Raw genomic sequence first — 13,939 nt, forward strand, 5'->3', positions numbered from 1 at the left:
GCTGAGCCCCTCTGGCCTTACCATCAAGACCCTGATATGTTAATGGAAATAAAACAAATGAGCAGTGAGAAGTGCGGTGATGTCTGCGGTTGTGATTGACCAGAGCGAGTAAGGAGCTGCAATTTAAAATCGTATCTGTGAGCTATTTCTCTGCATTTGCTTAGCTGCAGTGATGATGGAAATACCGTGATTGCCAGTGAAGTACTTACAGCAAATATTCAGTTGTAGTTGTATTAACCACAGGGTATTGTTATTGTTCGTTATTGTGGTACCCTGGAAGAGGGTGCTGTTTCCAACCATCCATTCGGTACACGTGCCAAACCACTTAGACAGAGTAAACATGCAACTTTCTGACAAAGGGCCAGATTTTTCCATCCTTAATATTTTGTCCTCAAATAGTACCAGTTGGCAGATGCTCGTGATTTGGATGAGGCTACTTTTGCATAAAGCTTCTGCTGGGCCTGAAATGATTAATAGGAGCTATAAAAAAGATTGCCCTTGAAATCACAAAGTATAGTTTGCCATTTGTTATGTACAGTGTCTTTTCCTATTGATTTAAAATATGAAGAGTACAGACATTTGAAAGATGTGAAGCAAGTAAAATTTTGCTGAAATGTACCCAACCAGATTAATTATTTTTGGGAGGGCTGAGTCTCCAAAGGATTTAATAATCTGAATACCATCTTAGGGCACTTTATTGTCTTTTTGCTGGCAGGGAACACAGATACCAATTATGGAGATAAATCCAAAAAACAGGTCAAATAATTATTTTGTGAATCAAGTGAAAAGGCTTGGTGCATTTCTCAGTGCAGCAGCTTTCCACACATCCACTGTTGGACTTTGGGTGTTGTAGATGGGCTGAGGGTCGTTTAAAACATTAGTGCAGAAAATATGTAAATCTTCTGACTCAAAGGCTGTCTGTCCTCCCAGTTCAGATTAGCCAGGTAAAATGGAAAAATCTGTGGTCTCTGCAACTTGTTAAAAATTGTCATTTTATTCCTGTCTCCAGTCTGTTTGACAGCAGATCAGAACAGCTATTTGATTTGTAGCTGATGCCTTCGTGCAGCCTGTCGCAGCTGGATGGCGTTACAGCAGAGCAAAGCGGCTCGCTGTGAGCTTGCTGGCCTGTTCGAAAAGGCAAAAGTGCCTTTTGGAGTCGTGCCAGGCGATCCTCTTTTTAAGGCCAGGATGAAATAAACCATGACTCTGGCTGGCAGCCTCCTGATGCTCCGGTTCTATACAGATACAGAACACTGTCCTATGTACTGGAAGCAGAGGTCGTTTGCCGTACGGGACCCTTGAGACTCGTGCTGCTGGCTTGTGTTTGCCATTAGTGCACTATATGCTTTGGGAAGAGTGTTAAGTGCAGATTACACTTAATAGGTATGTGAGATACTTTAAGATGCATTGATAAAAGATGCAATATATGACTGTAATTCCCCTTTTGTTATCAGTAATACCCTGCTGGGGAAAAGGCGAGCGAGGCTGGACCCCGTGTACCCACTTGCTGAGTGGAATTACCCACCCCAAGCTGGTTCTGGGGAGGAAGCGGGGCTTGTCCGTAGGCAGAAATGCTGTAAGGTGTCCTGGAGCCCCACCAGAAGGCACCAGGCTCAGCTACAGCCCCACACCGGGGTCCCCATCACACAAGCCAGGCCGCCGTGGGCAGCCTCCTCCACGGGAGGCAACATCCATGTCTTGCGTATTGGGAAAGAGAGTCTGTAAAATGTTACGGTGCTTAGATGCAGCTGTAAAAGCTGAACTGACACTGAACAGAGCATAACAGCCAGGCCAGACTGGGATAAATACTGTCCTGTAACTTGAATGTAACCATCTGTGCTGCAGAACAGCACTGTTTTGCAGAGCAGGTGATGCCAAAATCTGGCGAGTGTCTGCTGAGGAGCACCGCGCTGTCCCCATGCCACCTGTACTGCCGGCCATGTGTGTGCGACTGCCCATCCAGCACGTTTCCAGCAGGGAAAAGGTGGCAATTGTCCCTTTGGCAAGACCCAGCTGGGTCCTTCAGCACGGCAAAAGCACAGCCCGTGTGCCAGAGCAGATTTGGTCCTGATGAGCTGTGAGGATGGAGGGTGCTGGGCAGAAACACCCGCAAGGCCAGGAGAAGAGCTATGTAAGTGCTGCACAGGAGGGGTAATACCTCATTAATACCTCAGCTTGGGCAGCAGCAGTAGGGAAGAAAAGCAGCTACTCCGTCGGTTGCTAGCTAGAATATTTTCAGAAGGAAAAAGAAAAAAGTGCTTAGGAAGTGGCATTGCTGCCTGTGCTAGGAGTGATCATGCTCACACCCGTCTGCATTTACAAGCTCTGGAAGTGCAAATAGGGAGGGTGTCTGCTGTGTTTGACTATGCCTTGCATTTTCCAGAGATTAATGGCAACGAACCATAGTAAGATGATAAAGTAGCCCAGGATGTGCATTTGGAAAAATAACAACTGGTTTATAGAATTCAGGATTTCTTCTCTGGGGGACTTACTTAAACAACCACGTGATGTTAGCTTGTTACAGGATAATGTCAAGCTACTTATCTGTAGTAAACATGAAAAGGATTAGGTTTCTTGGAACCCTCGGTGCTAGAAGAAAATCCAAACTCATTTTTACCTCCCTCCTGTACTTTTCCGACCATCTCCTGGTCACTGTTCAGGCACAGTGCAAGGCTGCAGCCGGCTTGGCGGCGCTCCGTGCCATCCTTAGACATGCATGGTGGCTCCGCAGCCTGGTGGCTTTCACCAGTGCCAGTGAGTGAATGGCAACAGGGAGAAGTCACGGCTCAAGGACCTGATGTGCAAGACACTGAGTTTCAGGCAGTGGTTGCCACAGACACTGAACAAGCAGGTAGCACAATGGCTTCTTTGTAGTGAATAAGGCTTTAAAACAGAATGAGCACTTTGTACCATCCTTCAAAACCCAACAGTGCTCGTGCCGAGCTGGTAGCTGAACTGATGTTTGCTGTTGTGCAAACTATGAGCCTTGCTAGGGTACTGCTGACGAGTTATGCTGGAGAGCTGCAAGGGCTCTGGCTGCGTATATTCATTTTTATCTTTGTGCTACCCTGAAGATGGACCTGGGCTGCAAAGGGAGCACCACCTGCTCTCAGGTCTGCCTTGGACTCCGGGTGTTTGAATCAGGGCCTGCAATTCAAAGCAGTTGGTATGCACAAGGCAAGCTAATTCCTGGCCCCATCCTCCACGATGGCAGACAGGCTGCGGGCCATGGCAGGGGGCTCTGGTTATTCTGCCTCCGTTGTACCCATTGAACAAGAGAGCTGCTAGGAAGAGTGAACTTCTATATTCACAGATAACAAAGTCAAATAAACATGTATTTTTGCTTTGTGATACACATGGAGGCTTAATAACATGTTTAGCAGCAGATGACAGTTTACATTACAAACACTTAAGTAAGCGCTGCTGGGTTTTCTGTGCCAGGCAGCTGTGATACATGGTGCTGGGGAAGGAGTGCAAGGAGTTCGGTGGTCATACTTCAGGAGGCACGAATGTTTAGGCTCTGGAGATAAAAAAGAGTTAGGAGCCACATGAGGGACAAACCTGGCAGAGGGGTTTGAACACTTTTGAGTGGCCTCTGAGAGCAAGAAGATGATCCCCTTGGTGGGAGAAGGTCAGGAAGGGCAAAAAAAGCACTAATACCTGCGGTGCTGAGAGCGGTCAGCCTCATGGAGCCTTGTGCCGGTGCTAGGGCATCTGCATCGGCTGTCAGTGGGCTCATCTCCGACATGCCCCCTGTGTGTCCGATTCTGTTGCATTAAGTGCTGATGGTTTCAAGCACAGGCCTTTCTGCCTAAAAGATTATTTAGAAAAAACAGCACTGTTCTGAGAATGGGAAACAGGTGCACAAAATTAGAAGGCAGTGAGAAGCAGTCGTGCCTGCACAGAACTGAAGATGTAAGAAACAGTATTTTTCATTGCTAATGGTGTTAAAAACCCAGCTGAATGTCTTGGTGAGAAACAGGGCTCTAATGATTGCGAGAGGATCTTTAATGAGCAGAGTCTGCCCAAACTTCCTGAAATACTGTATTTTGGAAACATATTTGATACCATAGTAAAGGTGGTACTGTAGTTAGAAGACCAGGAGTAATGCCCTCAGGAATGAGTCTGGGAAGGCAAAGCAGATGGTAAGCCCTTTTGTAGAGTCAGTGCTGTCATCCTCAGGAAAAGTGCAAATTCATAACATAAACAAAAAATACACAAGTCTGCCTGGTTTGATAGCCTTAAATCTGTCTATCTTTGCGTTTTATATTACAGATCTAGAAACAAACTGTGGGGCTGCATAGCTCTCATGGTCACCATTTGACTTGCAATGATTATTCAAATGACTCTGAATTACATCAAAATCGTGGTGCAATCCTATTCTTCAGTTTTTATGCCAAATCTTACTACGTTCCAAGGCTGCTGGCGGGCAATGCTAATCCAGGGACAACGAGTTCCCAGTGCTGGCTCTTTCTTATTGCTATTCCACCAAAAAGTTTTGTGCCAAGACCCCCTTGCAGAGGTAGATCAGAGAGCTCAAAAGTTGAATTGTTGGATAAGTTGGAGGCAGCATCTTCTGTTGGGACACCTTGGCAGCTGCCATGTTTTCATGTAAGGGTAGTGCTGTGCTGTGGGAAGGCACAGGGCTTGTTTAGGATTGATTTAGGACTGGTTTGATGGGAACGGGTCCTCACGCACACTGCAGGGGGCTGGTCCCATTGCTGGGTGGGGGTGAAGAGGGCTGGAGGACGATGGGGAGTCCCGCAGCAGGGATCCCACTGCCTGCAGAGGCTTGGTTGGACTTTCCCCTTGATAAAGGACTGCAGTAGTTTGTAATGTAGAGAAATTGTAGTTATTACTGTAAAACTACAGAATTTGGACAGTTGGGGTTTGCTTTTATTAATTTTCTTTGTTCTGCAGAATGACGCATGAAACCTCCTTGTGTTTTACAGTTGAGCGTGATTTCTCCTGCCTTGCCATTGTGTATTTCCTCTGTTCATTACCGTGTTAAAATAGCATCTTTCCACAGGCCCAAAGCAAGTGTCCCCTTAGCTGCTTGTCTGAGCGAGCTGCAGCTAACTCCTGCCACCTGCTGTCTCCTTCTTCGCTCTTCACTTTATTAAGATCCTGGTTTGTTAAAAAATGCAGAGGGACAAAGGAGATGGAGCTGCAGCTGCCCCTTTGCTTGCACTGACCTCCCTGCTGAGCATTGCTCTGCAGCCACCCTGCTCCTCCCGCTGCCGACCCTGCCACCTCCTCTCCTCCACCACCACCAGCTTTCCTCTCATCCAACCAAGTAAGCAGAGAGCCTGGATGTTGGGTTTAACCGTCGCTTGGCTCCAGGAGAAAGCCAGGGGACAGGCCACCTTCCTTCACACCTCTGCAGTGCTGCGAGTGGAAACTTGCTGGGCTCTGGCACTGCCCCTGCCATTGCACACTTTGCTTTCGCCACACTGGCTGTGCGCTTGCTGGGTTGGGTTTTGCTTGGTGGGTCTGCTGTTCCCTTTGGCTGGCACTGGGATTTGTGGCTTTCTGTGTCCACCAGATTCCCCTCTTCATCAGCTGCTGGGTTTCTGCTGGTGGACAGTAAGCCTGAGAATATGCTCACCTCAGGGGTGCCGCTCACCCATGCTCATGAATCACACATTTGTGAATCCACTGGTAAAAACAGAAGGGCCTCAGGAGACTTGTTTTTGTCTGTCAGTCAAGTCTTAGATTTGCAGTTATTTTCTGGCATAGGGATTGCACCACTGATTCGTGTCAGTGGTTAGCTAATGCCCATCCCATACAGACACTGTCACCTTTCCTCCTGTGAAGCGAGTTTTTGGCTCTGTGCAAGTGGGCTCAACTCCTTAGAAGCCCTCGGTGGCCTCCAGACACACCGTCACCCCCTGAGACTGTCACAGCGTTTGGAAATGTTGGCTGAATAAACCTGGTAACACACATTGGAGGCAGATGGGAATGGTGTCAGATCGGTGCGCTGGAGCTCCCAAGACCCTAGAGCAAGGCACGCTTTTTAGAGAGATCTCCTGCGTGGGACAGGTATTTATGTAACTTATCTTGAATGATTTATAGGGACCTTAGGTAACAGGTTTGTGACCTATGTGTTTAGGTAATGCAATTTTAAGTCTCAACAGTGCCCACTTAATACTGAGCACGCTGGGCATGCACATGCTCGTGCAGAAGAGCCCTTGGGGTTGGCACGGTGGGTAAGGGAAAGAAGAGGCACATCGTGGTGAATGACTGTGCTTTGGGCCAAAGACATTTCATCTACCATCCCTTGGTTATGGACATGGGGTGAGGAGCGAGTCTAGAATACAGATCAAGTGTTTGCTGATTTTTTACCTCTGGAGCTTGCTGCCACTGCTTCGGTGCTCCCATGCCATTATTGTTTCACAAATAGGGCGTCTTGACTGCGAGTGCTGTTGCTTGAAGATAAACTGTAAAGCAAATTTTAGCTTTTTTTCTCCGGCTTATGTAGTGGTGCTTTGTACTTTGCCATCCTTATTTTTAACTAGACAAACGCAGCTTTATTTTCCACTTATGCAAAGACTATGGGGTGCTGCAAACTTTGGAGAGGACCCTTACAATCTGCAGAGTGTTCTGAACATGACGACACACTGTTGATTAAGTTTTTCCAGCATAGCTCATCAGTTAACTTCCAGTGAAAAAATTTAGGGGAAAATGCAGCTCTGAGAGGGCAACTTTACAATCTAATTGCAATTCTTACCAATTTCAGCAAATGTTTGAGAGATGTTTTTTGCATCAGGACGCAATTCCAGATGGGCTATTGTACAAACCAAGAGCAACTGGTGAACTTAATGTGCAGCAGAGATTTGAAAAACACAAGGTTAAGCTCTTGCTCTACATATCTCAGGTCACATTCTCCTAATATTGGGTCATCTGGGGGAAATAGTTTCCCATGTTTGACTTTTTGTAACTATTAGAAAACCGTGACAGCAGAGACTTAGACTTGGGTTTTGGCCATCCTGGTGAACACCTTGCCCACTCAGCTGTACCACTGGGAGTGCCTGTTCATGAGCACAAAATAGGACACTCTTGGTAGAGATAACTACAAACTCCTGGTTAGCCTTCACTTCCTGGGGGGGAATTTTCTGTTAATTTAATGGCTGAGCACATGGTTGTCTGAGTGCTGGACCAGGCCCAAGGCAGGGGAGCCAGATGAGGGGGCCGGCATGGCTGCAAGCTCAACTTGTGGAAAGAAATAAACACGCCTTTCCGGCTCGATTAACTGTGTGATCTGTGCTGCAGCGTCCCAGGCACTGGCACAGGGAGCACGGGCAGACTGCAGCCAGGAGCTGGCTGCATGCACGTGGGGTGGCTGGAAGCAGCCATGGCACTCCGAGCTGGGTGTCAACTGTGCCGGGCTTCTCGCTAACACAGTCTGAATGTGCTGTAGAAATCTGGAAAACTTGCATGGTTCAGGCAAACTGTTTCCTGGGGAGCTCTTCCTTTGCCAAGGTTTAACCTCCACCTTTAGCCAGGTCACAGAGCATCAGGGCTCCTTCTTACAGCTCCGGCTACGAAACTGTTCACGTCCTCCGAAGGTATTGAAAATCTCCGGAACTTAGGTGGGAATTTCTGCAGGAGTGACTCAGAATAGGCCTAGGCTGGCAGAGAACTTCTTTTTTTTATGTTAAAAGAGGGAAGGGGAAGGGGATTTGAGTATCTTCCACCTATCTCAAGGTACAGAAGCTGTGCTACAGTAAGCCATGCAAAACCAGATCTTTGGTGGATAGTTCCCCTCTTACTAAACTTACTCCTTTGCTACTGAGTAGTCTTCTTTGCGAAAGATCCCCCTATCAGCCTTGCCTCTTGCCTCCCTCCCTTCACCCCTTACACACTTCTTAAGCCTTGTGTGTTAACTTTTTCTCCCAAACTGATCACTGATGTCTACCAGCAAGCAACAGGTGCAGTATCAAATAGCTGGAAGAAGCTCTGATCGACTAAATGCTCAGATTTAGTTCATTGCTGTATTTCCATTTGTGTCTGTAAACTAAATGTTCTCGATTGAAGGTTTTGCAATAAAGTGTTTTGAGTAATCAGAGTTAATATTCTGAATAGGTATGGATTAATTATCAGCTGGCTGTTGTTTGTAGATGCCATAGTTATGGAGCTGAGTTTCTTCTGTTGATGACTTTGTGGGTACAAATAAAGTGTACTCAAGCTGTCATTGGTAAAAAAGCAGATAATAAAGAGTAAAAGAAAAGAATATTAAATGAGCCATTACCAGTTTCAAAATGTACTTAAGCAGTTGGGTAAATAAATGCTACAGTGAGGCATGGTAGACGTAGGAATCTTCTTCAATGCATACTGTATTATACTGGTGCCCTGTCTCTGGAGTTCCAAAAATCTTTGCACTGGTGCTTTTGCCTTTTTAAATTGCATTAATTAAATGCATGTTCTCATGCATTTTTTAATCCTTGAGGAACCATTATGTGGGACCAAATAGCACGAGACCTCTTACCCTCTATCTGCAGCCATGAGGAACAGAATAAACTGCCAGGAGACCTAGTCTTTTTTGCTCCACCCCAGTAAGTAGTTTCTGGAGACATCAAGAATAACTGTCTGAACACCCACTCCCTCCCAAGCACATACACAACTATAAATAAATATTTATGTTATAAATATAACTGCTTAAGCAAAGTATGCAATCCCTCACACGCAATGTATCATTACTGATATTTGATAAATTGTTCAGTAATTCATCAGTCGTTCATACAACATAGTTGTTGTGTGAAGTTAAAAGCGCCAGGAAGCAGCTTGCATCAGCAGCTGCCACATCAGGGCATGCAGCCTGTGGTTCACTGTCACTGCTGCTTCCAGGGCAGCTCCTGCAATCCCCCTCCTGCATTGCTGGATGCAGTTTGGCATCACACCACAGCTCAGTGCTTGTCCTGGAAAGGCTTTCAGTTTTATTACACAGGAACCTGAAATGCTTCTGCAAAACCGAAGTCTGAGGTTGTAGTTGTTGTCCAGGTTTTGAATGGTGGGAGACTTTGTCTCCTGCTCTGCACCCTTCCTGCCAATATCCAGAGAACCATCAACAGGCTATGCCATAAAATCTGGATTTTAATTAGATTTCCTGATCAGGAGGTAGAAAGCCTTAATGCTTCAAGGTGTCAGGTCACTGTCTGAAGAAGGGAGAGGCTGCCTTTGTTCTGAGCCTGCTTGGTTTTTCATTCTCCGCAGTCTCATGTCTAAATAGAATCATAGAATCATAGAATCATTAAGGTTGGAAAAGACCTCTAAGATCATCGAGTCCAACCGCCAACCCAACACCACCATGCCCACTAAACCATGTCCCTAAGCGCCTCATCTACACGTCTTTTAAATACTTCCAGGGATGGTGACTAAACCACTGCCCTGGGCAGCCTGTTCCAATGTTTAACCACTCTTTCAGGAAAGAAATTTTTCCTCACATCCAATGTAAACCTCCCCTGGCGCAACTTGAGGCCATTTCCTCTCGTCCTATCGCTTGTTACTTGGGAGAAGAGACCAACACCAACCTCGCTACAGCCTCCTTTCAGGTAGTTGTAGAGAGCGATGAGGTCTCCCCTCAGCCTCCTTTTCTCCAGGCTAAACAACCCCAGCTCCCTCAGCCGCTCCTCATAAGACTTGTTCTCCAGACCCCTCACCAGCCTCGTTGCCCTTCTCTGGACACGCTCTAACACCTCAACGTCCTTCTTGTAGTGAGGGGCCCAAAACTGAACACAGTATTCGAGGTGTGGCCTCACCAGTGCCGAGTACAGGGGCACGATCACTTCCCTACTCCTGCTGGCCACACTATTTCTGATACAGGCCAGGATGCCATTGGCCTTCTCGGCCACCTGGGCACACTGCAGGTCGAGTTCAGCGATGGCACCTTCACGTCAGCAGTTTTCTCCAAGACCTTCTCTACTTGTGATTCCCTTCTGCAGTGTTTGGTGTTTGTTTTCCCCTTCTCATTTATCCCTCAGTCAACCTGTATTGAATCTCTGTGTGTATGTATGGACTCACAGTAGAGAAGGAGAGTAAGCCGAGATACATTTTGCAACTGGACGTAGACTCCCTTATTTTTTTCACAATTGTGTGTATTACTTACTTGCAGATCTACCAGAGGTTTTGCTGTTTTTTTGCCTGGATACTTTATCTGCCTTCTTGTGCAGTAGTGAAAAACATGCTGCATGCTCTGCAGAGCAGAGGAAGAGATGAGGTCTTCATGCTGCTGCCGTGCTCAGGGGATCTTTTGACTTAGTATGATGAGTGGGGGCAGGCAGCAATGGGGAGGGATGGAGAAATGTATGGCAGGGATTGCAGCTTGATATTGTGGCTGCAGTCCTAGTGCATACCCAGCTGGGTGGTGCAGTTAAGGGCGGTCATCAGGTACAAGAAACTGGGAGAACATCGGGAACAGGAGAGGCATGTGCCCTGGTAGGAGTGAGGACTCAGCTCCCACTGCAAGTGAGATGAAGCCTCAGACTTCCAAAGGCAAAAAAATGCATACTGAACGCAGCCGTACTTCACTTGGCTTAGCTGGAACATGGTCACACATGTGGTATTTATATCAGATCCAAATGCCCAAGCAAAAGAGGCCAACCTGCTTATTTTCAGGGTTTATGAGTGGTGTCACTTGCTAAAGTGTCCAGGGTGACTTAAGCCACAAGTTGCAGCAGCCAAGTTATGAAACTGTAAGAAAGTGGGTGTATAATGGAAATGGTGACAGAAGGTTTCGGGCTTTTTTAAAATTTTTTAAACAGTCCTCCGTTTTGCAGCCCAGCTGTTTGAAATTCACTGAACTAGTATCTGGAATGGCTAAGATGTGAACTACGGCTGAAAAGACTTGGGCATCCAGCTCGCACAACTGCCAAGTCCTCACCAACCTCTCAGGATTTCAAAAGTTTGCTTCCAGAGCAGATGAGGACAGGGCTTGGCTGGAGTATGGTGGCATGTCATAGCTTCGTTAGTCCCTGTTATGCTTGTAAGGCTTGGAGTGAGGTTTGGCAAAGCGAACACCATGACTTGTGCAAACACTGCAGCCATGGGGGCAGTGTGGGGAGAGCTGCAGAGCTTGGTGACAGCGTTTAGCTGCTGCGTGTTCATGCTGAGAGCGACAGGAGCTGTGCTGAGCTTACAGAAATTCAGGCTGAAGGAAGACTGAGCAGATGTAGTCAGGAAAGAAGCCTCGGGCGTAAATGTTTTATCATAATAGAGTCCTGCTTGCATACAATAGAAATATGCCAGTGAGAGGCTCCAGTAAATGTAGGCCTGCGTCTCCTGTACAGAGCAAATGACACGGTGTGGGCAACACAAACATGACACATGCACTGAAAAACATCTTTTGGCAGATGCGTGTGTGACACAGTATGTGTTCTGTTCACAGCTTCGATGTGGAAAATGGTCCATCACCAGGTCGCAGCCCGCTGGACCCACAGGCCAGCTCCTCGTCAGGACTCGTTTTGCACACGACGTTCCCGGGCCACAGCCAGCGCAGGGAGTCGTTCCTGTACAGATCCGACAGCGACTATGACTTATCACCAAAGACGATGTCCAGGAACTCTTCTCTCCCGAGTGAACAGTAAGCATAAATTCAGCTCACATCATATTTTACAGTAACTAAGAGCTTTACATGGCCTCCTATAATCCTCAGAGCTCTGTTAAGAGGTGCTTATGGGTGGTACTCACATTTCATAGCCTGAGTGCCCAAGACGGTCACTTTTGCAGTCTGCCAAGGCATGACTTCCCTCTCCCCATCCCATCCTTGAAATATTCCCCTTTACTTGGTAATTTAGCAGAAGGGCTTTCAAATCCGTACCCTGAAACAATAGAGAATTTTTGCATTTTACCTTTCCTGTACTAGTTCTTCACGTTGGAATTTGTGTTTGGGGTGTGAAGCGCTTGCAGCTAACTGCAGGGTAAAGCCTGGGTGGTGCTCAGGGCAGAGACTGCTGCAAGCTGCCCATGTCCCCACTTGGCCTGCCAGCAGGAGAGCCCTGTCACTCCAGCACTTGGCTTGCTTGGTGATTTTCTGCACTCTCTTTTCTTCATTATACTCTCATCGTGCATTCTCAGAGCCTGGTTAACATCATCTCTGCTTTTTCTTAAGTAGGTAACGGTCCATTAGCCTGGACAATAGAAATATGACTGTACTTATATTTACAATATTACTCTTCTCCGTCCTGTTTTCTGTCATGGATTGTTCACTAGAACTGAGCGGAAAATACAGCAGAAAGCCGAGGCAGATGGTTGAGCTTGAGAGGATCAATACAACACAGAGCGTGTAGCTTAAATGAGTGTCCTGGATTTGCAGCCCTTTATTTTAAAAGGCACAGTTTAAAGTTTTAAAGTGACCATTAAGCTATAAAAAAGTGTTCATAAAAAAAGGTTAACTGTTATGAAAGCCCTACAAGTTTTGTCATGAAATAGAAATCTAAATATTAGCGAGATCCACGAGGAGAATTCTCCTGAAAGAGAACATCCCTCCCTGTTGGTTAACGTTTAGTAAATATTTACCAGAGACAAAGTAACCACTGCAAATTATGCAAATACCATGTTTTGTGTAAACGGTGGATTTTAACAATTGCCCCGTGTTCCCAGCAGTGTGCTAGGGGAGACAGCTGTGCTGGGGTGGGGAGAGCCCCGTGCAGCTGTGCCCAGCACCTTCATTTCCCCCAGCTTCATAGCTGCCTGCAGTTAGAGGTGTCCATTTACTGCAGGCATCAAGGCTCCTGCGGCACTCGGGGGAGCCAACATCTCCACGCTGACCTGGTTTTGACATCAGTGTTGAGACAACTTTAATGAAAATGTAGACTTAGCAACCCTGATACCTGAGTAGACGTGCTCTGTGGCAGCACCACCAGGGAGAACACCCCTTTGAAGGGGTCCAGCACTGGTGGACACCTCTCTAGAGGTGCCCGTGGCAGCCTGCAGCCATGCCTGCTCTCTTGCCTCCAGCCACTCCTGCTCTCTCCTGCCTGCCTCCTGCCCTCGCTCAATGCATCAGGTGCACATCATACAAAACACCCGGAGGGACGGGAGCCCACCAGCAGCCGCACTGGATTGCCTTGCTTTCCAGCTGCTGTCAGGTCTGTGCTGCACAATAGCTCTACCCTGCCATGTCTCAGTTAGGTAAATCATACTGGATTTTTCATATACACACAAGTGCTATATATAATATTGCAAAAAATCCCTCTTATTGACAGTGACGATGTATTTTACTCAGAACTTCTGCTCAAATCTTCCATGATGAAAATGGCCGGACGTCTGAATAACATTAAAGACTGTGACAAAGATCAACAAAAGCCAGGAAATTCAAAGCTGACCTTTCCCTGGACCGTTACAGTTTTTTTTTTCCACCGCGGTGCAAGCATGCTGCCTTAACTTTTGAATTTCCTGCCTTTTATTGCCTGGTGTTACCAGTCTGAACAGTCGCTCCAGCCGGGTTGTTTTGGGTACATACTGCGAGACCTTTCTGTTCGGAGCATGGTTGTATGATGTGCTAAATAAACGCTGCATGGGTTAATGTTTTTTTGTCATGGGCGCTGCCCAGGGAAACCTCCCTCTGTAAAATGCTCTTTCTCTGGGGTGAATGATGCCCTGTTTGAGGTAAATTTACACATTTTCTCCATTTCTCCCTAGGCATGGGGATGACCTGATTGTCACACCTTTTGCCCAGGTAAGTTGGCAGCCTGTTGGCCTCTCAAATTAAAAAAAAAAATAAAAAAAATAAAAAGTAAAACCTTAGGTGGAGAAGATAACGTCTCCGGTTTTGCCTCCCTTGTAGGTGCTGGCAAGTCTACGAAGCGTGAGGAACAACTTCACGCTCCTTACCAATTTGCACGGCACCTCCAACAAGTAAGCCCATCGTTTTTCGTCCGCTTACGGCTGGCACGCAGCGGGGGCGGGCGGGGGCGGAGCAGGGCCGCCGCCGACCCTGCTC

At 47.0% G+C, this 13,939-nt stretch overlaps 1 protein-coding gene across 1 annotated transcript in view; it reads left to right on the forward strand.

The window, feature by feature from the left end:
- PDE4B (phosphodiesterase 4B, cAMP-specific) overlaps nucleotides 1-13,939 on the forward strand; it is a 200,893-nt gene that overhangs the window by 127,361 nt on the left and 59,593 nt on the right. Inside the window, exons 3-5 of the mRNA XM_009320649.1 lie at nucleotides 11,384-11,578; nucleotides 13,639-13,675; nucleotides 13,784-13,854. Of these exons, the coding sequence (XP_009318924.1) occupies nucleotides 11,384-11,578; nucleotides 13,639-13,675; nucleotides 13,784-13,854 (303 nt within the window). The remainder of the gene's footprint in view (nucleotides 1-11,383; nucleotides 11,579-13,638; nucleotides 13,676-13,783; nucleotides 13,855-13,939) is intronic.

This window comes from Pygoscelis adeliae, unplaced genomic scaffold, assembly GCF_000699105.1.
Source record: "Pygoscelis adeliae isolate BGI_AS28 unplaced genomic scaffold, ASM69910v1 Scaffold402, whole genome shotgun sequence".
In the NCBI taxonomy this organism is placed as follows: Eukaryota; Metazoa; Chordata; class Aves; order Sphenisciformes; family Spheniscidae; genus Pygoscelis; species Pygoscelis adeliae.